The sequence below is a fragment of the Paroedura picta genome, chromosome 12 (genome assembly GCF_049243985.1).
Source record: "Paroedura picta isolate Pp20150507F chromosome 12, Ppicta_v3.0, whole genome shotgun sequence".
Lineage (NCBI taxonomy): Eukaryota > Metazoa > Chordata > Lepidosauria > Squamata > Gekkonidae > Paroedura > Paroedura picta.
The window spans coordinates 28014756-28040378 of record NC_135380.1 but is presented as its reverse complement, the minus strand read 5'-3'; the positions used below and the strand labels follow the sequence as shown (position 1 = coordinate 28040378).

General features: G+C 43.7%; 2 protein-coding genes across 4 annotated transcripts in view; one reads left to right on the top strand and one right to left on the bottom strand.

The window, feature by feature from the left end:
• The window catches only part of NEK6 (NIMA related kinase 6), an 82927-nt gene extending 75602 nt beyond the window's left edge, over nt 1-7325 (top strand). For all 3 annotated transcript variants that reach the window (XM_077305668.1, XM_077305666.1, XM_077305669.1), the window contains exons 9-10: nt 985-1098; nt 5505-7325. In XM_077305668.1, the coding sequence (XP_077161783.1) occupies nt 985-1098; nt 5505-5615 (225 nt within the window). In that variant the 3' untranslated portion in view covers nt 5616-7325. The remainder of the gene's footprint in view (nt 1-984; nt 1099-5504) is intronic.
• A 440-nt stretch (nt 7326-7765) lies between these two features.
• Nucleotides 7766-25623, bottom strand: part of PSMB7 (proteasome 20S subunit beta 7) — a 31204-nt gene continuing 13346 nt past the window's right edge. Inside the window, exons 7-8 of the mRNA XM_077305670.1 lie at nt 11721-11872; nt 7766-7988 (exon numbers count right to left, since the gene is read on the bottom strand). Coding sequence (XP_077161785.1) covers nt 7877-7988; nt 11721-11872 — 264 coding nt within the window. The 3' untranslated portion in view covers nt 7766-7876. The remainder of the gene's footprint in view (nt 7989-11720; nt 11873-25623) is intronic.

Sequence of the window (25623 nt, the reverse complement as noted above, 5' to 3'; positions counted from 1 at the left end):
TTTTGAACTTGTACTAAATTTGGTAGATGGTGGGCTTTCCTCCTTTTGAAGGTCAGTTTGATTTCTGCAACCCCCAGTAAGCTTAGCAGAGATGGAGGTGTGGATAGTGCTCCCACAAGGTAGCATATTTTGGCTATCCAAACTATTTTTGAAATGGGCTCCCTATTACATTGCCTTTTGGGCTTTACTGTGGATGTTTATATCAATAAAGTCAGCAGCACTCATGGTTGTTGGGTTCATGAATGAAAGAAGCATGAAGAGTTTTTTTGAAAAGTCATGGAGGGAGAATTGTCATCATCTCCTTCACTCTCTGAGTAGCACATGATTCATTTTATTTTATTTAGGGATTTATATACCACCCCTCTTGGATATACTGTCTCACGCAGTTTACAGAAATTTTGTAAAAAAAACGGTATATTCCATATATAAAACAATATAAAAGAGATTTAAATAATTTAGAACCACAGACATAGTTACATCGGCCAAGATACTGGAATTTGATGAGTTATAACCTGTCAGGTGTCAGAAGAGGAAAGGAGAGCAGAAAAGGTGGATGGGAGGCCAGAGATTTGGATATAACTGGCCTCAACTGTAGGCCCAGTGGAAGAGCTCTGTCTTACAGACTCTGCAGAACTCAGAGGGCCTTGATTTCTCTCAAATCATCCCACCAGGCAGGAGCCAGGACCAAAAAGGCCCTGGCTGTGGTCGAGGCCAACTGCATTTCTTTAGGGCCAGGGATCCTTAGCTGATAGGCTTTGCTCTGTCAAAGAGCGGTCCATTCAGAGAGGTGGTCCCTCAGGTACGGAGGGCCTGGCCTGATGCTGTCAGAGACTTGCAAATCTATTTTGTTGTCCAGAAAATGTGTGCAGCGTACCTTGGCACTTCTGCAAAGCCTGCCTAAAAGTGAACTGCAACTGGTACACCATCACGGATGGCTGATGTTCTCTTGCCTTTACTCATCTTCCTTTTTCCCCCCCATTCCAGATGGCAGCTCTTCAGAGTCCCTTCTATGGTGATAAAATGAACTTGTTTTCTCTCTGCCAAAAGATAGAGCAATGTGATTACCCACCTCTTCCAGCTGAACATTATTCTGAAAAGGTGAGTCACCCTCGAAACAGCAACTTGCAGAGCAGCTGAACATGCTCTGTGGGGAGTCTCAGGAAGGAACAGCCCACACCCAGATGGATAAAATTGAGGTCCCCTTCAGGCAGCTGCCCTTAAAAAACCCTGATGGCTGCTGGCACGAAGCTATTTTGAAAGCGAGGAATAAATTGGTGTTCATGAGCCGCATTTTCAAAAGTTGCAGTGAGGAAATGTGCCACTTCCAAGGCACATACCATAAGGCAGTGGACGAACTGGGATGTGATGACTGGAAGAGCAGTGCTGAGAATTTGGACCAGGCTGGGTGCTTTTAAGACTTTGTGGCTCTGCTGAAGTCCAGCCTTTATAATTACTGCTGTGTATTGCTGATTTTTGCTTCCAAGAAAGCTCCTTGTGTATTGCCTTCGACAATACACTCCCTGTGATTGTTTCACTTGGTCCCTGATGATTTGAACACTATCATGTCTTAAGAATTAACATGTCGAGTACTAGACAGATGCCAGTGGTTTGCATTCTCTCCTGCTACCTATGAAAAATGCAACCTTTTAATATTTGAAGTTGGTAAGTCTGAGCAAGGAAACCCGCTTGCTGCCTGTCTACCAGCTTCATATGTGCTGTTTTAGCAGTATCCCTTTTGTATCTCATTCTGATTTTCACAGAAGTGGGATGAGATTTTAAGGGAACTTCAACAACTATTACAGCTTCTCTATGAAAACTGAAGTGAGAGTAGAGTAGATGTACAGCAGCCCTAGAGAAACTCTGCATTTGTATTCCACCCACCCCATCCTTGCCTTAGAGCTAAGTAAATGGCCTCTGAATTCTCAACGTCTGCAAAATGTTCAGTGCAGGCCTCTGAGATACACTTGGACCCTGCACAGTGAAGTTGGTAGACATTTGTCTCTTGGGGGAAATGTTTTGGGTCATGTGCAAGGGCATTCAGACTTATTCAAGGCTTCCAGTTTGCTTTATTCTGATGCCAATACACAAACTTCCCTGCTAGTAGCACCCATCCTTAAGCTACAGGTAGGGCATCCTGAGAAACCATGCTTCTCTCAGTGTACATGCGCAATGTTTAAGAGACCCAGACTGCCACTAGATGGGGTTTTGATGTGCCGCACAATTCTTTTCTCTTCCTCTATAACATAAGAAGCCAAAAAAATTGCAAACTGCTGAAGTTCCATTTCAAGTAATCCTGCCTTGATGGCCACTGCCCATCACTGAGCATGGTGATGCCTTTTTGACAGTCCACTCCCACAGACTGCACACTGGGTTTTGTTTTTGTGTTTTTCCTGTGGCTACTCTTCCAGAGGCAATGAGATCTGCATCCTTTGCAGTATTGTGAAGGTCTTATCAAAAAATGATTTAGCCTTCGGGGCACCTTCAAAGACAGCAGTCTCCTTTGGATTTCATTTTTAAGTTTCTCTGCTGGGTGCTTTCCTTCTGCTTTGCATAAAAGTATGTTCTGGTGTTCTCAGTTCATTGTCACTCATGTTGGATCCCAGTGATCTGGGAGAAAGGTAGGCTTAGTACTGTTTTAAATGAATATAGAGGGAGATCTGAACCAGCTCCTCCTGCTTCTGTAAGCAGATCCCTGACTTACAACCCTTTTCTTACTGGAATGTTTGCTGCAGTGGTGGCTGCTGCCGCTGCTGTTGTTTTGGACAAGCCCCAAGTGCCCTCCCCCCCCCACCCCTGTAGCCTCCTGCTTGATTCCTGATCCATGGAAGGCCTGGTGCCTTAACCCATCTGCACAACTTGGCTCATTTTGTGGTGACTTTCAGGCTTGCAGAGCACAGTTAAATTGGTTTGGAAAGCAAGTCTTTCTTCCCAGAAGCTTCTGTGGCCAAGTCAGGCTTGGAGAAAATGCTTTGCTTTGCCTTGCCTGGCTGCTGTTGCAGCTCTTCGGGATCTGCCTTCTGGCAGCAGGAATTAGTGTGAGTTGACAGATGTGTTTCCTGTCTCTCCAATTACTGTCGGTTTGCCTCCCTCTGGCAGTGCTAAAGAGTGTGCAGTCTAGTGATGCAATTCAGGGTGAGAAGGATGGTGGAGAGCTCCAAAGTGGCAGGTCCCAGAGAACTCCCTTCCAGATGGTGCTTCTGCATGCAACAGGATGCAAGGAGCAGGTCACTAGCTCAGGAGCAGATCACAGGTTGAGCTGCTGCTGCTCTAGCACAAAACTACTTGGAAAGCAATGGCCTACATGCAGATGACTGGTATACCTCAGGCATGTAATTATTATACGCTGTTCCTGCTGGAAAAGTCATTTAGGGTGGACGTGACCACCTTTTAGGTTGGTTTGCCCAGCACAACTTGAATTAACTAGGTGAGATGCAAGAGATAAATAAATCCAGAATTAGCTGGTGGGTCTCTTGCCGTCTCACAAGTGGTAACCCTTGTTTGGGGGGCGGGCAGACTAAGCATACAAGGGAGCAACAGTGCTAGCAGCCCACCTTTCATGGGATGTTGCCTTTGGTAAACTGATTGACTTGAAAGCAGAATGAGGCAGGAGGTGAGCTGTGCTGCAGGCCTTCTAGGCCAGTGCCATCTCCCTCCCTAGAGTTGCATCAAGGCTTTCTTGAAGGACACTGGGAGGCAGCTCCTCAAAGTCTCTATTCATACTTCTGACTGACTGCAGTTAAATAAAGGTGGTGCTCTTCTGCACCCATATAAAACCAACCCAGCTGCAGACAGGGAACTGCCCTCCTTGCTTCTGTTCGCAGGATAGTCGTGCTTTTAATTACCATTGAAATAATTGGTTCTGTTGCTGCTGGGAGGATGGGAGAAGATCAGAGGCTCATGGCTGTTTCTTTTGGTGCCTTAGGGTGTGTAAGCTGCTTCCAGGGGCTGTGTAATTAAAAGCTCCAGTCTTTCAAGTACAAAATAAAAAGGCTAGGGCGGTGGGAGTTACAGCACTTCTGTACTTCCTTTATTATGCAAGCAAACGTGAACAAGGAGGTCACAGCTCTCTCAACTGGCTAATGGCTCCAAAGCAAGGAAGCTCTTGGGAAGACTATTCTAACCTCCACTGCCATAGCCTGGCGGTGTAGACTTCATGCCAGGCCACATTGTATGTGTGCCAGATGTCTCTAGGCTTACTTCTGGAGACTTCTAGGCTATGTGGGTTGTAGTGCATGCCCATTTCCTGATCAACGACCACGCCTCTCCCTTTTTCCCAGAAGCTGAATGCTTTGAGTTAGCTTATGTACACTTTGTGGCGTTTGTGATCCCCGCTAAGCTTTCTCTAGCCAGGCCACTTATTGTTCCTTTTAGGAAGGGCACATATAAGCCATCTTGAACCACTGGGGAAGACAGGATATGATTTTAAAACAAATACTTGGAGGCTTTCCCTTTTAGAATGTTTTACATTTTGAATTCTTTTAATCAATTTCTTTAAGATAGCTGATGAGACAGTTAAGTTTTTACACTACTAGCTGTGTGTTCTTAAAGCCATTCAACAAATGGGGGTGGAAAGGATGAACCTCTGATAGGCTACACCTGGTCATGTGACACGCTTGCCTTAAAGGAGAAGCCCCTAATTTCTCTCAACTTCTGTCGGTCCTGGATTTTCCTTCCCTCCTCTGCCTTTTTCGATCCTCTCCCCCACCCCTCCAAGAAAAGAAAGAGGCTCCCTGCCTGGCTCCTCTCCCCCCACCCTTCAAGAACAGAAAGAGAGAGGATTGCCTCCCCCCCCCTTCTGAGCCTCCCTAACCATGTGCAGAAGACTTTCCTATTTCAATGGGGAGGGGCAGGGGGGGAGAAGAAGACGAGTTCAAAGCGATCTGAATTCAACAGGATTGACAATGGAATAAAGAAAGTAAGTGCAGACTCTGCCCAGGATTAATTGCAGTAGTGAATACGGAAGCAGTACATTTTTTGATGATCTCCAGGTGTGCCCTGGAGACTCTATGGCATCACATACCTGCTGAACCAAATGTCACTCTGCCAATGCTCCACCCCCAAATTTTCAGGAATTTAGCAACCATATGCACCGAAGATGCTGCTGTTTCTAGAGTACCAGTGTGAACATACAGCTATGTACACTTGGTTATGCATGTGTATTTTGATATGACATACATATTTTACTGTCTTGAAAGCAACAAGAAATGTTCTTGTATAAAGACTCAGTTATTTTCAGTGTAGTGCTGATGGGTAAGAATTATCGGATCTTCCACAATATATATCATGTGCTGCTTCATATGCAACATGAACTAATTAAATATCTCCTGTGCAGTCATCGCACGGATACCAACATTGTGTGGGAGCACATCAGCATCATGTTTAAATTAGGTCATGGGATGCTTTGATTGATACAATGGCAAATTCCTTGATTGGGAGCTTCCAAGATTGGAAGTCTGCCATCTTTTCCCTTGCAGAGTGTCTTATGTGCCTTTGTCTCTTTGCAGTTGAGGGAGCTGGTCAGCATGTGCATATACCCAGATCCTGATCAAAGGCCTGACATTGGTTATGTGCATCAGCTAGCAAAACAGATGCATGTTTGGACCTCCAGCACTTGAAGAGTCAGCAAATGTGCTCCATGAAAAGCCAGCCCAGCTTAGTCTTACTTGAACCTTCTGTCTCAGAATGAAACCAAGAGGTGCCTCACCAAAGTCAAGCGGGAGAGTTTGAGCCTTCATTGAAAGACGCTTCATAATTTCTGCAGGCCACTTGCAGGGGTTCTCACAGAGTGGATACGCTCTCAATGAAGGCTGTGAGATGCTGCTGCAGGTGTGTGTTATTCTTTTTAAAGCCAATAACATGTTACAGACATAGATAACTTAAGATCCTTTCTTAAAACTGTTGTGTGTAATCTAGGTTAGACTAAGAGCAAGGGTTTCTCATTGTGCATTTGTCACACCCCTTGTATTTTAACTAATGTGAAATATTGAAATAATTCCTTTGGTGAAATCACTTTATAGTAATGTAAGAATTTCAGTAGAATTTGTGTAATTTTATATAACTGCTACTTTGCCTCTTCTGCAAATGGCTAACAGCAAATTCAGTTTCTAGTTCATTTATTTTTTAAAAGTATCTGCCTGGAGTTTTTATACTTTCCCTTCTTTGCAAAAATAGAATATGGAAAAAGGGAAACACCTTTGAAGGGTTTTGTTTTTTAACTGAAATGTTAAAATGGCTACTATGCAATGCATTTTATTAATGTGGCTGCAGCTGAGGAAGACTCCCAAGTCTGCCTCATACCAAAGCTTTTTTTTATAACTTTCCTTGCCTGTACTGGCAGAGAATTTGTGAGAATCTCAATAGCCATTCTTACATGAAGACCAGTGTTACTGTAAGAAGTGGGTGAGTGGGTGGGCAGGGGGATTTGTAAAATCACTGGTACTTCAGCAACCCCAGAACTACTTTAAAGCAGTGTTTTTAAACTTAATGTAGGGCTATGACATAAGACAAGTTAAAGAAAAAATTCATTTCAACTAAATATCACACTTCTTTACTGTGAAAACTCATTTATAAATGTGAATATTTTAAACAAGCTGATTTGAAGGACATTTGTTAAGGCTAACTTAAATTTTTCTCACTTACATATTTTAAAATCAGCCAGTTTAATACACTGTTCCTAAAAATGCATCATTCTGTAGAAATGTCTAGTAGGAATAGGGCTGCAATCCAGAATTTCTGAAGGACAATATTTAGAGGTGTGACATCAGAATTCTTCAAGCACTGGAGGTATGGCCTCTAGGCTGAATCCTCAACGGAAATCCTACTTTTCCTGTAGATAAATAATGTACTTTTAGTGAGTTTCTGCAGCTCACTTCCTGCCTTTATAAGGAAAAGGGCAGTGCCAACTGCTAAACCGTTTAAGTAATTCTCCAAGGTGTTAATATCAATCTGTTTAATTGCTGTGAAGTTGCATGTATTACAAGCCCACAGAAGTCCAGTCTATTGATCTCTTTGGAGAGCCAGGAAATGTTCAGCTCTGCAGAAGTTGCCTATGTGTAATTCTGTGCTGAGCTGCTTACAAACTGGGCAGGGGGGGTGCTTTTTTCTTTAAAAGCAAGCAAAAAGAGGGGTTTTTTTGATGTGTGACACTGAATAAGTCTCTGGCTGTTGGGAGTTTCAAATTACTTATCAGTCTGCTAATTCTGGTCTCTTTCTTGCTACTTAAGTTCTTTTAGTACCTAAGTAAATGTATTTCCAAAGAAAATTTTGCAACTGCATTTTTAGATGAGATTTAAACGACTTACAAAATAAACAGTTTTCTTTGTAAAGTCAGTTTTCAGTGCCAGCTGCAGACATTCAAGTATCTTAAGCAGACATGTCTGAACCACAGTAGAAATGTGGTTCTTGAAATGTGTGCATAAATTTATTTTTCCTCAGGTTCATCCACAAAAGTAGTGCCACTTGCACATGTTTTGGAATTCACTGTGAGTTTTCATTTTAAAAGTCACTTGTAGGGAGACGGGCCATTCTGAAGAAGGTAATACGACTTCTAGATACTTACATTCTTCCTTGATGTAGCCAGTTGGGCTGCACCTGTTTATTCCCATAAAGCAAAGTTTATACCGTGTGTGGCCAGACACTTATCCACATTCTGTCCCCAGAGATGCATGCAACCCAGCACTGAGTAAACTGACTTCTCAGAACCAGGAATGCTCACTTGCCTATTTGTGAGCCTTCCTCTGTTCCCCACAATAATTCACTATATCACTTAGTTCCCACTGAAGTTTAATAATTCTGAACAGCCCAGCATACAGAAAGGTGTTTCAATATAAAAGCAATACACTGGGCCCACTCAAAGGCCCTGAAAGTTTTCAATAAATCAAGATGTGTCCATCGTTTGTACTGTTTCATCCGTCACTTCAAGATCCAGCAGAGTAACTTTTTCAGTGAGAATGCCTGTGGTTCCTCTCTCACACTTGTATCTTCCTTGCCTGTTGGCAGAAGAAACCATCACTGGGTTAAAGGTAACTTCCAGTAGTCACTGAATAAAGCAGGCACAGGAGAGATGCCTGATTCACACTTCCATCTAGAAACTGGATATAAGCAGCAGCTTAGGTCTGACTGAGGACTCAGATGGGAATTCAACTGTATTAGTACACATGGACAACAGTTCATGTCCTGCATCATCTTTAACCCTCCCCCCGCTCCAGAGGAGCGGGAGGAATAAAGGAGTAAGGGCAAGTGGGGAGGAGTTAGGGCGGGCCCTGTCCGGGATAAAAACTCGGAGGGCCCAATCAGGAGCCGCGAAGCGGCTCCTGATTGGGCCCTCCGAGTGTCACTCGAGGGCCAAGCAGCCAATGGGGAGCCGCACAAAGCGCGGCTCCCCATTGGCTGGTTGGCCCAGCCTCGCCTGGGCCGGCCACGGAGTTGCCGCTCAGAGGAAGAAGCCTTCCCCAGCGGTAAGTCCTCCGGCCGGCTTCCCCTCGCCCAGGGAGCCTTCTGCCGGGCCCTGGGGCAGGCTCGCCTGCCCTTGGGCCCGCCAGAAGGCCACAAAGCCCACTCCCGAAGTCCTGAGCCTTCTGCCAGGCCCTGGAGCAGTCTCGGCTGCTCCTAGGCCTGGCAGTAGGCCGCGGAGCCCACCGCCCCCGTCCGGAGCCTTCTGCCAGGCCCTGGAGCAGTCTCGGCTGCTCCTAGGCCTGGCAATAGGCCGCGGAGCCCACCGCCCCCGTCCCGAGCCTTCTGCCAGGCCCTGGAGCAGCCGAGCCTGCTCCTAGGCCTGGCAGTAGGCCGCGGAGCCCACCGCCACCGTCCCGAGCCTTCTGCCAGGCCCTGGAGCAGCCGAGCCTGCTCCTAGGCCTGGCAGTAGGCCGCGGAGCCCACCGCCCCCGTCCCGAGCCTTCTGCCAGGCCCTGGAGCAGCCGAGACTGCTCTTCGGCCCGGCAGTAGGCCTCAAAGCCTGCCGCTCCCGTCCCGAGCCTTCTGCCGGGCCCTGGGGCAGCCGAGACTGCTCCTCGGCCCGGCAGTAGGCCTCAAAGCCTGCCGCCGCCTTCCCGAGCCTTCTGCCGGGCCCTGGAGCAGCCAAGCCTGCCCCTGGGCCCAGCAGAAGGTCCCAAGGCCACCTACCTTCCTCTGTTCCTCCCTTCTTCCCAGCATTCCCTTTGCCCTTTCCTTCCTCCCAGCATTCCCTTTGCCCTTTCCTTCCCTTCCTCCCAGCATTCCCTTTGTTTTTCCCTTTCTCCCTTCCTCCCTATCTTCCATCTGCCTCTTTCTGCTACCTGTTTCTCTCCCTCTTCTTCTGTCTCTATCTTCCTCCTTTTCTTTCTGTGTTTCTGTCTCTCTCCTTTTCCTCCTTCCTTCGCCCCATCCCTCCACCATCATGCTAGGGCCCACTGTATTTTGCCCACAGTGGGCTTAATATCTAGTCATCTTAATAAAAGCAGTGGGAGAACTGCACACTGCCTGTTCTTTACCTCACTTCATCATGTCTTTTTCATTCCAACCTGGCTCTAGTACCAGAGTACAGCAAGGACAGGTGGTGGGTGGGGCAGAATTTAGTTTCCCTCACCTATATATATATATTTAAAAACTGCTTTAGATGTGAACAAGCAGGGATCTGCAAGAAGCTCATTAGGAAATTCCCCCACTGCTGCCAGGAGGAAAAGAGGGCACTAAGCTCTGGTATTGTTTGGGCTGGGAACAGAGCCAAGGTAGGCACAGAACAACAATTGGAAGCAGGGGGAAGGGGTTTGTTGCCAGGTCATGGGGGCTGTCCCAAATGTCTAGGGTCCCTCCCAGCCCTAACACAATTGAGGCTGAGTGGCTGCTAGCTCCAGTCACCTTCCGCCCTCCCCTCACCACCTTGGCAATTAGAAGGAAGAAGTGACGAGGCCAAGAGAAGAAGCTGGGCAGACAACTAGCTGATTACAGTCAGGGGGAGATGTGGCTGCTTTCCCCTTTCCAAACTCTAGAGGCAAGCAAAAACAGTAGCCATGAAAAGGATGAGGGAAAGGGGGGCCCAGAAAGGCAAAAGGGGGTGGCTGAAGGAACAGGGGCACTGAGCTGTCATCTGTCTCTACCTCCCCCTAGCATAGAAAGAGAGCAATGGCCAGGAAGCCACTGGGTTGCTACTACTGTTCTCCCTTCTTTCTCCATCACCACATTGCCATCATCACTCATGCTGGACATGACCTGTAGCTACACTGACAATGTTTATTGGGCTTACGGATCCTTGCATGTGCCTGATCCCACTCTTTAGATTTATCAATCTGCACAGGGGACAGATTCAGAATTACACGAGATATAATATATATCCCATCTCGTTTGGCTGTGTGGCAACAATGTTACCGTAGATATAACTTGGTGGTTCCAGTGTCAGACTATGATCTGGGAGACTCAGGTTCGAGTCCTCACTCTACCATGGAAGCTTGTTGGGAGTCCTTGGGCCAGTCATGCTTACATGAGTAAAATATATGGTCAAGTTATAATTCCAGAGTAGTGTTAGCCAAAAGCAATAAAATTAGGGGAAGGCAGCCCCTTCAAAGTATGAGGACATAACAAATTTATTCCATCTTATTGTCTAAAAATTCTCCTGAAATAAATATGGTTAAAGAGTGTTAGTGGGTTCCTGACCCTTCAACTCATGCTTCATATTAGACACAGCCTCACCCCAGCCTGTTACATACCTCAAAGAGAAAAAAAATCCACAGACCAGTGGGTGGGGAGCACAGTTTTGAAAAAGTCTCCCCTCCCAAAAGATTTTTTTTTTGCCTGTGGGAGGCTGTGAAAGCTGACCTTACCCAGAAGAGCTAAGCACTACGTAAGTATAAGGATATAAAATGCTATTTACAGAAAACCTTTGCTTTTAATAGCAAGTTCCATGGTTACTCAACTGTGTCTTGCACATGGGGTGAAAGTACAGACTGCAAAACCTGTCAGTGGGCACAGACTCAGCAGTTATAAATCTCAGTGTTTCCAGCCAGCCAGATGGAAATGGTATTTACTATCAGACATGATCAAAAACCACAACAATTCATGAAAAAATAACTGGAAACAACGTGAATCTTACACTCCCACAGAATCCATTTTGAATGTGTGTTGCATAGTAACAGAATGGTAACTTGTGATTTTAGTCCCTGGAGACCACAACATTGCTATTGTGTACCATTTTTCCTAAAACAAAACTGTGAAGAACAACTCTCCCTGAGCTAAGATGCAATTCTGACACTCCTATTGAGGTGTTGCAATGCTAGACCTTACAAGAGCAAAATTTCAGCTAGCAGAAAGAAAACATTTGCTTCCCGCATACGAAGAGCCATCTCTTCAACCCAGACCATTTTAACTGGCACAGCCAGCCAGCTGTTCTCCTTCAGGAAATGATGGCTCTGTTGCACTCTTGTGAATGTCTCTCTCAAAGCCCTCTGTTCCTATAACAATGAACTCATACAGCTTTTGAAACTAGCAAGCCTCTCAGATGGACAAGTGCTGCAGGAACAATTCCTTTGTTAATTTGTTTTTCAAAAAAAGAGCATATTAATTATCTAAGCTAGGACAGTTTGTACCATCAACTCCAATCAGGACAGCATTCTCTGAAGCACTTCCAGTTACAAATGTTGGCAGTCCATAGATACAATCCCCACACACCTGGTATGTATTAAGCTTCTGAAAAACAAATGGAATCTAGACACTAAAAGAATCTGTCACCATTGACTGTATAAGACACTCACCTTTCCCCCTTTTTGTTGGGCATATCATAAGGACGGAGGAAGTCCAGCTTGTTCTTGCTTAAGACACACAGATCAATATTGCTGCCTGATCCCAGATCATTGTATATCCCAGCTGCAATGGCATCTCTCACAAGCTGCTTGGCTTCCTCTTCCTGGAAGAAAAGTCCGTGAAAATATTAGTGCCTCAGTCATCCCACACTTCGAAGCAGTTATGCTGGGCTGGTAATCATATGCTAACTCAAGTATTTCACACAAAATACAAACACGGAAAAGACAGAGTGACTCAACAGAAACAATTTGAGCTGGTACTCCATTCAAACAGGGAGAGAAATATTAAGGCGGTAACTCTTTGGAAGGAGAAAGGGAGATGGAACTATCATTCCTGCAATTATGCCAGAGCAAACATGCACACATACATGTATGTGCATAGATAGCACCATTTTACAGCTTAGCGGCTTACCAGGATCAGGAATGGTTAAGATCTGAATCAAACTGTGTATTCTCCTGCTGTGCATTGCACTTGCATGGACATATACTGTCAAGTTATACACCCCAGGCAAAACCATTACTGATTGGCATTCATCACAGCTGCTGCCACCAGTAAGCTTGAACTTCAGATATACCTTGCCCTCTTTGTAAGGAAACAATTCTGCAGGTAAGCAACTTCTGCACAGAACTATGAACAGATCTGTTATTCTGTTGCCCAGTGAAAGGAGTGCAGACAAATGAAAGCTAGACATCTGCAACTGTATTTATCTCTTATTTTTGACACAATATAATCTGCAATATTCCCCCTCCCACCGCTTCTTTCTTCAGATACAGACTTTAGTAGTTAAGACCCCAGCCAAGGAAGAACTCCCATCACAGGTATTTCTTGATGTACTGTTCCTGATGATTTTCTTAGAAAATAAACCCCCAATTAAAAAAATCCCCCAGTGTTCAAATTGCTTCAGCAGCACATCCTGTACAGGTAACCACAATTTGTTCTTTACACCCTCTACCATAAATGGGAAATGGATGGAATTCCAATTACATTAGCATCCGGAAATTTGTATTACAGTAATTTTTCTGGACAAGCACTTCTGGCCTAAATAAGACAGTGCTTTCAAATTATGATTTTAGTATTTGGGGGAGAATCTGTGGAACATAGTAGCGGATAAAATAATACCACTGTGTAAGGACAGAGAGACACAGTTCATACAATTTCCAAAGCACAACTATGCCGCAACTGAGTTTCCTGATAACTTCTAAGCAGTTCCAGGAGAGGGTTAAACTACAGAAGATATTTTGCCAGTGGTGGAAGGTTTTATCTTTAAAGCTTGTCCAGTTAAGGATTTCTAAAATGGCAACTTCCCTTCAATAACAAACTACTTGCAATTTCCTTACTAAACCTAAATTGGCAATCCCCACCCCAAAAGCCCCTCTGGAATAATTCTGTATTAATGGCTCAAATATCTCAGTAGAAGCATCTCATTGAAAGTGGTAGCATCTTCAAGATCTGGCTTGCTTCCCCTGTATAGAAAATTCTCCATTCCAGTGCAGTACTTACCTAAGCCTTGTTCTCCAAAGCCCACTTCTGTGTCTCGGAACACCCTATCTTCAGACCACCTAACCCCACAGAGCTGCCCATGCCAAGGCTCCTTCAAGCTCAATGCTCAGCTAATAGCCAGGGGGCAAACGGCAACTCCTCCCATCTCCTTATAAATCCTCCAGACCCAGCCCCAGGAGAATAAGGACTGCAGGGTGTGTTTCCATTCTAATCCCAATGGGTTCTCAGATTTAAGCAGCAGCTGCATGAGTATTGCTGAAGAGGCTCCTGAAGTGCCATTGTGCCTTTTTCCAGCACATGTTCAGCACTCTCTAGTGATCTTCCACACAAGGAGTTTCCTATGGAGGCTCCCAAATTCTCACAGCTCAATTAGGACACAGACCAAGAGGTCTGCATTCAGCCAGACATCCTTCAAATGAAAGAGGAAATTTTTCAAATACTCTCAAATTAAGCTTTGGCCTGGGGTCACCTGTAAATGACTGGTGTATGCCAGCACAACATGGCTCTTCCCTGCTTAATTCCAGAATAATGTTCATTAAACACAGTACACGCCAGGGAAGATTCAGAGATGTCCATGAAAATCTGCTAAACCTAGGCTTTAAAACACACAACATACACACACAGCGCAGCAAGAAATAATTCGGTAGAACAGCAAGCAGAAAGATACAAAAATCTGGAACAAAGGGGAAAACAACAACATGACTGTGTGGATCAACAGGAGCAGTTTCCCCCCCTTATCTTTCTTTGAAGGTTGCTCAAACTTCCAGGCAATTTCAATAGTATTTGAGGAGCTATAAAAACTGTTTAGGTACCAAGAAACTAAACTTCATTTATCAAGGTACTTACCTAAGCCTTGTTCTCCAATAATTAATTATAATTAAAATACTATCGAAAGAAAATTCGCCACATCAGCCCATGCGACATTTTTAAAAATTTGATTTAACACCTGCCAACTAACAGAGCAGTCATGACTACGACAATATTGTTATTACTCAAAAAGATATATTCTTGGGTCTGTGGGGCTATCAATGCCAATTTTATGCACATCTGGTGAGAGTGTAGGAGAGTAGAAGAGTTCTGGAATACAACCACTACAGTTATCTTTAAAGGTATAAGAGCATAGCTACCATTATGCCCCCCCTTTTTTTTTCGTTAAAGAGCCTCTTGTGGCGCAGAGTGGTAAGGCAGCCGTCTGACAGCTTTGCCCATGAGGCTGGGAGTTCAATCCCAGCAGCCGGCTCAAGGTTGACTCAGCCTTCCATCCTTCCGAGGTCGGTAAAATGAGTACCCAGCTTGCTGGGGGGGTAAACGGTAATGACTGGGGAAGGCACTGGCAAACCACCCCGTATTGAGTCTGCCAAGAAAACGCTAGAGGGCGTCACCCCAAGGGTCAGACATGACTCGGTGCTTGCACAGGGGATACCTTTACCTTTACCTTTTTTTTGTTAAATCATTTAGAATTCCCTTCTAAAGATGTTGTGAATTGGTTAGAAAAATTAGTAGTATGTTCATCTATATAAACTAGCTTTTCTACTACATGGCCAAATGTCTGATATATTTTGAAAACAGAATGCTTTCCAGTCTACAAGAAGAAATTAATTTTGAGCTTGCCTAACTGACGTCTTATTATAGCTTTGTAGTTTACATTTCAGAACTTCGTGTAAGTTTTATTTCTATATTTTTAATCGAAAATAAACTTTAAAAAATAAAATGTGCAAAAAAAAAAGGTTGCAATAGCACTGAGAAACCTTGTTCAGTAAAAACTGGTCCTGCATACAAGCCCCAAATGCCAGTTCCCACCAATTGAGTTTTTTAGAATCACAAAAGAGAGACTTCTAATGAAAGTGCTGACAGTCACAGTCTTAACGATGGTGGCACGAATGACGCAGTGTAATAATTAATCTTTTTTGAAAAAAAATCTCTAAAAGTTCTGAGTATATAAAAGGCGCACTTCTTCCTTTATGGTTGCAAAGACCAAGCTAACTGGGAATATAATCCTCTGGGGCCCATGGATGCCCCTTAAATGAGATTACTGTAAGAGTGATGTACTGTAATACAAGTCAGCTGTGACAAGTATCCCTTTATAGGCTGCTCGGCTTCCTCCACTGCTACATCACACAATGTGTCCCAGGACTCCAATGTGCTCCTCCATTTACCGCCACATGACAAATGGGCAACACTCGTAAAAGGCACAAAGAGGTCCGGGCCAGCCATGTAATGGTCACCACAGCTGTGCCAAACTGCTGGAGGGGGCACGGCAGACCCCCAAGTTCATTAAACTGACCAGTAATGGATCTTTCAAAATGCGTCTGAGGAATTGAACAGTAAAGGCTAAAATAAATAACTCAGCACGGAGGCTCATCCAAAATGGTGTTTGATAAATTATTTATAACTGAAGAGATTGTCTGCATTTAATTTTGGAGCTACTGGTAGCATCTTTAAAAGATGATTTATGTGTTGTAATGCCATTAAACTCTATATTGGCCCACTGCTGGCTATAAAGTCTGCTGAGATTTAGAGAACGAGTTTTAAACTGTCACAGCAACATCATAGTAGATAGAGACGGTATTAAATCTTTACTTTAAACCCGTTATCTGGAGAATTGCATTTTGTAGACACTCCAAAACTGATAGATTACCTCTCTCCAACTGCAGTGGCAAGAGTCCCAAATAGCCCTCCCCTGGTAGAGAACTTTTCCACATTAGTCTTCCAGAGAGCTCATCACTTAAGTGATTTGCAGACTAGGGAGAGCAGAGCACCCAAATTTAATTTGAAGCATTCTGCAACGGAAAAGGCTGGTCAAACAAGTATCAAATGTTGGGACAATTTCTTGCAAAAAGCTTTCAAGAGAAAACCATTTCACCTATGGTTCTGAATGCCTCAGACAAAATAATGTGAGTGTCTGGGGTATGCTATTCTATTAAAACAGTGTGAGAACCTAAAAATGAATTTTCAAACATATTTACTTCATTTTTATCTAGCCTCTCTCACCAGTGCAAGCCCAAAGAAGCTTGCATCATTTTCTGTCTTGTCCTCACAATGACCCTGTGCGGGACTGGTTAAGCTGAACACTGTATAACTGGCCTAAGGTCACCCAGCAAGCTTGTACGGAAGAGTAGGAATCGGTGTCCCAGATCCTAATCTGACACCCGAACTATGACACTACATAGGCTCTAATTTACAAATAATTATAGTATGCCATTGGAAACAATTCTTAGTATACCAAAAGGGCACCTATATGTTTGAAAACAGTATCTGGTTTACTTTTAAACTGCTGTACCTTGCTAAAAATCCAGTTTCTTAATCTCTGCAGTTCCAATGTATATAAATAAAATTTGTTCAACACCCTTTTTGAACCCCAAAAACAAAATGTACAAATTACTTAAGAGTACCTCTGACATGACCAAGGAGGGGGGGGGGGATGCTAGTGCCATAGTAAAAATCTATACAAAAGTATTGGGAGTTTGGGACCAGGCATGAAGGATACCAGGTCTTAAAGAAGGCTAATTAGACCTTGGAAGAGTAATCGGCAGTCTTGATTGTGTAGAAATGTGGATACGCCTGTCTTCTGGGAGAAATTTCCTCACGATCAATACATAACGGGAAGCAAAACTTAATCTACTGGGAAGCTTTGGGAAGGGAGCTGACCCCAGGCAGCCACTCCAAATCAAAAGAGTTTGACTGCTTCATGGTCCATCTCTTCTGTCTGGCCCCCTCCAACTTGGGGGGGGGAACCCCCAAATAGAAAAGCCTAAATAGGCTGGTTCATATCTGGCATGTGTCTCTGAACCAAACGCCATCTTGGGGATTGACAGGGAAATACAAGCAAAGGTGGATTCAAGTGAAATGAATGAAAGGCACCTTTCATTCTAATGCTCAATACTTCGTACAGTGCAATGAGAAGGGGATGAATGCACTTCAGATACTGTTTTGAAGCTCGAACCTTAAATTGATTAGAAGTGGCATGATTTTTGCTTTGTTCCTACTTCACTTTTGAGTGATCACTCGGGTAATGTTAAACCTGTCTGAAAGAGTTATCAGCACAGTCCTTATTTGAGACAAGATTGGTTTGTGTAAGCACACTATTTCTCTTATTCATCTGCTATTTATGAACAATAGTGATCAAGCCACATTTCTGTGGTTGCAGACTGCTGAAGGTTGTCTCAGAGACTGGAAAGTCAGTGTGGGAATACTGCAAATATTCCAAATCTTCTGCTACTGAACAAGTCATTCTGTACTCAAATGTTTTTTGAACCCAACAGGGTTACTTTTGTTTCTGAGCTAGGTAGGGTTGCCAATTTTAAGTTAGAAAATTCCTGGACATCTGGAAGTGATGTCTATCCTCTGGAGTGGCTATTTTCTCTGAGGAAGCTGATCTCTGTACTCCTGAGATAAATCCTAAATCCAGGAGAGCAGGCAACTCTACAGCCAGGTGAGGGAACATATGACAGATGGGTTTGGCAGATGTCCACTCACTCAGTTCTGTTCACTCCAAGAATAAGCCTTACCATTTAAGTTTTTAAAATCTATACACTCCATTAATACTCAGGATAAAGTTTAGATTGCAGTATGAATGAGGCAGTCTGGAAAGCCACAGAAACTCATGCTGCAGTGCGATGTACAAAGACATATTTAGAACTGTTGCTGCTTCATTTTAACTGGTTATGCTTGCTCCTGTACTGTTTTCTCCTGAACTATGGTGCTCTGTCTACACAGCCAGAGGCATTTAAGTAAAACATCCTCAAGCATGTAGTGCAGATTTACATAATTTGCTGGCTTTAGAACTACAATGAAGAGTTAACCTTGTCAAAACAACATGTTCCACAACAGCAAAATCAGGCTCTCCCTACCACCAAATTGTATCACAGCTCCCCCTTTCTGCTTTCCCGTCCTAATTATGTGGCCACCCAAAAACATTAGATAAAACATTCCTACTTATGACCAGATACTATGTGCATCTTTGCTTCATATTTAGTCTTCAAAAAGTCCAGCAATAAACTCTTACCATCATGAAAAATCCAGTCATGCAACAAGACACCATGACCATAAAGAACTGAACTAAGACATCTATATATGCTTCTTAGCATGCTTCAGCCTAGCAAACCTTCAAAGGTGCTTATTATCTAAATGTAATGCCTGAATTTGGAATCAGTCTGAGGATGCTGCAATAACTCGCAAGTAACTATTGGTTTATTAGCATTTGTACCCCTACTTCTGCCAAGGAGTTCAGGGCAGTATATATTTAACCCCTTCCTTTCCCACATCTTGGCCTCCTAACAACTCTAAGAGAAACCAACTGGGCCCAACTTCTCTACATGCTAAAGACAGAGAACATAAGCATGTCAGATACATCCATGTATCTCACCTTGTATGTGTACCTTTCCTATGTCACGGAAGGCCTTGATGTATTGCAGCTTCAAACAATGCTTAGAAAACTATTCACTAGGAAGAAGCAGACTCCATCTATGACTGGAACTGAAAGGTGTACAGAGTCATTTTTATTGCACCCAAAATTTGGCAGGATACAAAACAAGCCAAGACTCAGTGTGTGTCTTCCTTGCCTTCAAGCATTTGAAAGGATTCATTATTGCATAATTTGTGTTGTTGACAAAAGAGAAGAAATGTAAGCTTACTGGAGCTGTGTTCCTTCTGTTACCCGTAAAACGTCCATATCTTAAAGCTTTCCAACTGCAGGTGGCTGAACCTAGCTATTTTCACAATGTAGCAGTACGTGTATCCGTGAGCCTGGCCTCCCCTTTCCTACTTCCTGCACCACAAGTACAATAAACCATGTTAATATTTCATACCAGTGTGAAATATGCTACAGTATCAATTCAACATCTGTTGTCTTTAGGGTTCAGGAGTCCCGCAGTGGCCCTTTCAATTTGTAATTGAGTTCTATGCTGAATTAATCAGCAGTTTATCTTTTTTAGTTAAAAATATGTTCCCTACTAACCTGAATTTACATTAACAATTTATGCTGAGTTACGAGCCAAGATAGCAAACATATGATTTGAGAACCATCATTCTGTAATGTCACTTCCTTCTATTTCGTTCCTCATAGGAGCAGCAGAAAGCCATTCTACTGGCTAAACTCTCACATCACAAAGGAGATGTGCGTAGGCTACTGAGGGCTTTCCAGTTGCTAAAAGCTAAACTCCAACTCCCAGACACAATTTATTACTGGTGCTTTTGTGATACTGCCAGAATTTTCAGAGCAAAATAAACCAGACTTGTTTGACAGGGAAGAACAGATCACATTAATAAATCTCCAGTAAGAACCCCAATTTCTTAAATCTAATCTTTACTGACTGTCCTCATCTCAGCTTCAGTGATGTGGGCAAGGACAGAAAGCCGAGAAACAGGCAGTTTGTAGAAGTATGCGCCTGCACCACATTGAAACAAGGGACATGCCGCTAACATTTAGCTATCTGTTGGGTATTAAAATGTGAGCATTTTGGTGTTTCTGGAACACCACCATTTTAATCTGCACAGCCCCTCGGATTTCAAGTGGCTAGTCAGAAGCCTACCTGGACCAGTGCCTACAAGTGCCGTATTGGGGACCCCTGAGTTCTTCCCTCCCTTTGCCCAAGATTGATTTTATTTTCTGTCGTTAAGAAAATATGAACTATAGACCTGAACAAGGGGGGGAAATAGTGCAATCCCACCACATCATCCTGTTGTGGTGAAAAATGAAGCAATATGAGCACTGACTGCTGAGAAACGCATCAAAAATAATGACCTATCCTCCATATCGCATCTTAAACTGAAAAGGGCTCTCTAGACATCAGTAGCTTGTGAGTACACCTGCTCACAGTACCAGACACAAGTTTTAAGTACTACTAAGTATCTTCAGTAAGTTCAGGAAGGTGCCCCAAAAGTGCCGGCATTCAGCCATATAATGCAGTGTTCCCCAACCTTTTTATCACTGGGGACCGGTCAACGCTTGACAATTTTACTGAGGCCCAGGGGGGGTAGTCTTTTGCCGAGGGACGTTGCTGCCGCTGCCTGAGCCCCTGCGCCACTAGCTTTCCCGCCGGTGCCCCTGGCTTCCCGCCATCCACTGGGGAGCTGCGCAGTGCCACGCTGAGGGAGAGCCCCAGCCATGATGGCTGCCAGAGAGCACCAAAGGTGAGCCAGTGGCAGAGTGGCAGGGCAGCCCCCGAGGCAGCAGCCGGGGAGGAGGATGAGGAGGAGCCACGGCCCGGTACCAACTGATCCACGAACCGGTACTGGTCTCCAGTTGGGGACCACTGATATAATGGATGAGTTAGAATGTACAGTCAAAATTTCTTGGCAGATTCTGTGTTCTCTCAGATTATACAGAATGACACGCCTGGAAATCACATCCTTTAAGCAACTCCATAAGCAATTTCCTTATGGAGAACACAGCTAGTAAGAAATGAAGATTACCAGGCACCAGAAGCCGTAAGCTATAAAGTGCTTTATCATTAATTCTGTAGTGTACATTCAAATGAGTAGCTGTGTTGGTCTGAAGTAGCACAATAAAATCAAGAGTCCAGTAGCACCTTTAAGACCAACAAAGGTGCTACTGGACTCTGATTTTACTGCAGTGTACAATTATTGTAGGCAGCATTCTGGAGTGAAGGTAGAAAGATTTAGATCAATCCTACTAATGGAGGGAAGCCAAATTAATACCCCTAGAATTTAAAAGGACAAACAGGGGAAAGCATCTCTACTTGGAGAAACAGAAGCACATATGTCATAGTAAGATGACCACCGTGCAGACCGTGCAATTGGAAACAAGAGCATCAATTCTAAAAGGACAGAGTGTCACAGATACACAAACGCTGGGCACTTATTTTTGCAAAGGAGTCTAATTTTTTTTAAGGCATTTGCTTAAGCTCTGCGTTCTGCCAAAGGGGATGCAAGTTACTCAGGCAGCTCTCCAGCTTAATGCTGAGGGTCTCCCTTGATCTCCATTGTCTGCTGGCAAACCTCCCAGCAAGCGGCCACCTTGCTACGGAGTCATTAAAACTCCGAGTGTCAGCTGGGGGGATTAGCCAGAAGACACCCACACCTGAGCCCCTGTGGCAGAGACATGGGCATTTTGATCAGGCCCACTAATGAAGCCGGCATTCATATGCAGCTTGTCACTGCTCCTGAGTGTCAGTCAGTCACACAAGCAGCCTAAATGAGACTGATGAGGCTGCTGTGCCTGATCAAGATTAAAGTTTGGGCAGTTGTCAAAAAAAAAAAAAATAGCACACCACAGTGATTCTCCTCTTGTCAGCAGTTAAACTGATACTTGACCACATGCAGTTACATTTCCCAGAACAAATCCAGCTAAGCCCCAGTTTCGTGCCCACAATGAACACCACCCACCAGATATCCCACATGTTCAAAATGTCACTGCAAATGTCCAACAGAGCTCTTGGCCTGTTCCTTCCAGCTGAGGGCTGAATGCTATTGCAACCTCCACCTAATAAAGGAAGGGAGAAGACTGTCCCTTTCAGCCTACCCCATAAAGCTTGTGGGCAGGCCACCTGATTTCAGAACCCACAAAAAACAGGAAAATGTCATGTTTTTTTTTCCTTCACAGAAATCAGGGTTTCATAAAAGCAACAGCAATGGGACCTTTGTCAATATAATATTAGGCAAGCTGGGTAATTTCAAAGGTGTGAATAACATTTAAGGTGCTGAAAGGATACGTCTTATCGATTTGTAAACTAGACAAGGGGGGAAGGGATTAAAGCACAAATATGTGCAACAATGCAAAATTTAAAATCAAGTTATGAATTCACCTGAACGGCTATACAATTAAAAATCAAGCCTAAATACTTATTTTTACTTATTTTTTAGACTTACTGACTGCCGCTCTTGGGCCAGCTGGCTCACGGCGGTTCACAACAGGATAATAAAACCGCAATAAAATACAGAAGACAATCAATAAAAAATGTCCCCTCCCACAAGGTGGAAAGAACACTGCAAACCTGATACTGAACTATCAAGTGATGCAAGTCAAGAGGTGCCATCAAGGCCTCCGTGGACAAAAGTTAAATTCTACTGAAACAATCTGAGTGGTCAAATATGACCATGCCATACCAGGCAGAGTACTCTGGTTGCATTAAAATTACAATGAACTCCTAAGCACAGTTACACCCTTCTAAGACAACTGGCTTCAAAGGACTTTAAAAGATCCAACTCTGTTTGGGACTGCAGAGTTCACGCATCAAATTTTCAGTGCCTTCAGGTTTTCTTTTAAATTTAACAATGTAAGCAGCATGCATTCTAAATTGTTTTTACATTCTTAAAAATATTTTGCCAATAAAATAATTTAAACATGAAGTTTTGCGCATTTAAACTACACTTATTTTATTTTGCTAATCCAATATTTCAATTCAAATTTGTTACTACTGGAGTATTGGAAACCTTATATTTTATTTACAAAAATCAAGTAAAAAAACAAAATCAGATCATGCTTTATTTATAGCACTGGAATAACTTCCAGAAAATTTTCTAATTCATATTATTCCAGAAAACCTGCTCCACTAGGCAAAAGGCCAGGAACCAGGATTTTTAGCTCTGCCACACTCTTAATGATTCCACACCGACAGAGTGCCTACAACTGCACACAGCACATCTGCACTGGTGCCAGCATGAGGGAAGAGTCATCGCTCAATGCAGAAAGTTCCAGGTTGAATCTTTGGTGTCTCTAGCTAAAAGGATTTCAGGTCAAAAAGAGCAAAGAAGACCACACTGTGCTTGGGACCTTAGAGAGCTACCAGCTGCCTGAGTAGACAGTACTTGGCTAGATGGCAATGAATCTGGCACAGGATACTTCTAAAAGAAATAAGAAAAAGTCAGTTTTTAGATCCTGAGATGGGAGCAGCTAGGAAATGTGAGGGTGGCATTTTCAGAAAGCTGAATAATCAGGGCTTTTAATGCCCAGCACAATTCCATGCGTTTCACCATCTCAGCCATCCCTCATCCCCAGGCCCCTTTTACAATATTCCAGATGGCACAAACTGTCCTATCTTTCTATATTAAAACACAAACAGCTACCAAAATTAGAGCAGATAAAACAAGTTATGAATAAACTAGCCAACTACCCAACCAGAGAGCAATCATAGCACATAGAAGCAAGTCTTCCCTGTAAGCAGCAGCTCTAAAGAATAATCAGCCAACTTTCACCCAATTCCAAAGCTCCTCTGAACAGCTAGATTTCCACTGACTGCCGAACAGAATACAATAAAAGGGCCAGGTGAGTCTCCCTTGGTAGGGCAATCCAAAAACGCTGGGTAAGAGCTCTTGATCTAATAATACTTGAAAGCAGCTCTTTCGTAACAATAGGAATTATTAAACTATGCCTTCTAATAACAAGTATTCATATGGCAAACTAATGCACAGTTAATCCCAGAATATTCCCATGCTCTTAAGAGGCCTATGGGAAGATATGGGGCAAGCTATTGCCCCTTACACTCTTCCTTTCTGCTGCTACCTCTGCCTCTTTTCTGTTTGTTCTTTCAGGCATCATCACTTGTAGCCCACTTCTATGTCCTTGCTAACTAGAAATGTGCCATGGTTTCCAAGTCCTAGAGAATGGGAGCATTTCCAGACAGTAGTTAGACAGGTTGCCGCCTATCTCTACCTGCCCACGTTTTAACCTCTTGGTTTTCAGACCTGTTAGGCATGGCAGTATTTGTCTCTTAGTATAGAGGTACGCAGATCATGATGTCCAGACATCCACTGAGAACTTCGGAAAAGGTCCTGCTCGGGAAAGCCTCAGTTCTAGAAGCATGCCATCGTGCCTTAATTTTGTAATTCTCTTCCTGCCACCATTTTCCAGTAGCTGATTTTTGCCATGTTTTAGACACTAGATGTCACCAGTGTCAAATCAAGTCAAGTCAGATTTTATTGCATGGAGCCATAGGCCATTACAATGTCACCAGTGTAATCCTCCAAGTGTTCACTGATGGCTAATTTTGAATTCTTTGTTCTGACTGTAGGCTATGCAGGGGTAGTGAACCTGTGGTCCTCCAAATGTCCATGGACTACAATTCCCATGAGCCCCTGCCGGCGTTTTCTGGCAGGGGCTCATGGGAATTGTAGTCCATGGACATCTGGAGGACCACAGGTTCACTACCCCTGGCTACTGTACTCTGCTTTTTGTTGTTCATTCTGTAAATGCTTATTGTACTATTCATTGCTTTCTGTTTTGCCTGTTCAGGAAGTTTAATTTGTCACAGGCTCCACCATGACCATGATCTGATGCTGCGGCTATTTGTGCAGGTGTATTTGTGTAAAGTGCCCTCGGAAGTCACAGCCGTGTCCTAGTTACGCCAGAGTTTCCAAGGCATGTGATTAAACAGAGATCCATTTTAACAGCCTTCTTCTGCAGTCTTTCTTGGTAGTCTCCTACTTCGTTTCTAAAATCTGACGAGATCAGGTTATACTATACCATTATATATCCCCATGGCTATTTACTGTTAGTTTTATTGGCATTCTTTGTTAAACTAATAAAACCAAAAAATCAGCAATAATTTTCAGCCTTGTAAACCATCATACGAGTCTCTGCTTAGAGCTTTAAAGAAACAGCAATTCAAAGGACTCAGATGACCATGAGTACTGGAGTAATGGCTGTCACGATGCCATCCTTTCCTGGAGGTACAAGCAGAGTGCTTGTAAGTAGGGCAGTTTGGCAGGCTCTTTACTTCTGCAAACTGGAATTTCTGTGAGCTAGTATCAATTTTTAGACATTGGTCTGGTGTAAGAGTAGAAAACATGGCAAGTCCTTTGGCACATAGGATCTCCTCTGCCTTGTATCAAGGAGTGAACTCCACTGAAAATGTAAGGGGCTTTGCTTCACAAACTCAATCACTAGGCTTCACTAGGCAAGCTATTCTTTCTCACGCCACCTTATACAAGTTTATATAGGGGTGCACATGAGCAACTGTGCCTGTCTCACAGCAGTCACCTTGTTTTGAGGCACCTAGAGCTTTAGGGCAAAAGCTGTTGCCAGCCTGGCAATCTATAACAGCTCCTCTAGAGGCCAGCATCTATCTACCTGGAGGATGTTGGATAGAGTTTGTGTCTCTCTGCAGCCCATGAAGAGGCTGTCACGCTTGGCACTGACAAAGCACGTGCTACCCAAAAAACTCAAGATACTCTAAGTCTAAGAGGGGGGGGGAATAGGCCCTGCTGGTGTGACGCTGCCTCAGGCGGTGGTAGAAGCTTGAACAACTCATCTTCAAACGGCAGAAAGCCAGAGCTTGAGAAACCTGCAAAATTGGCTAAGCCTGCAGTCTTCGTTTCTTTAAGTCGAACATCTTCAAAGTCTGCTATTCTCACTGTAGGGCACAGCAGCTGCCAGAGCAGGTTTGATCCTCTCAG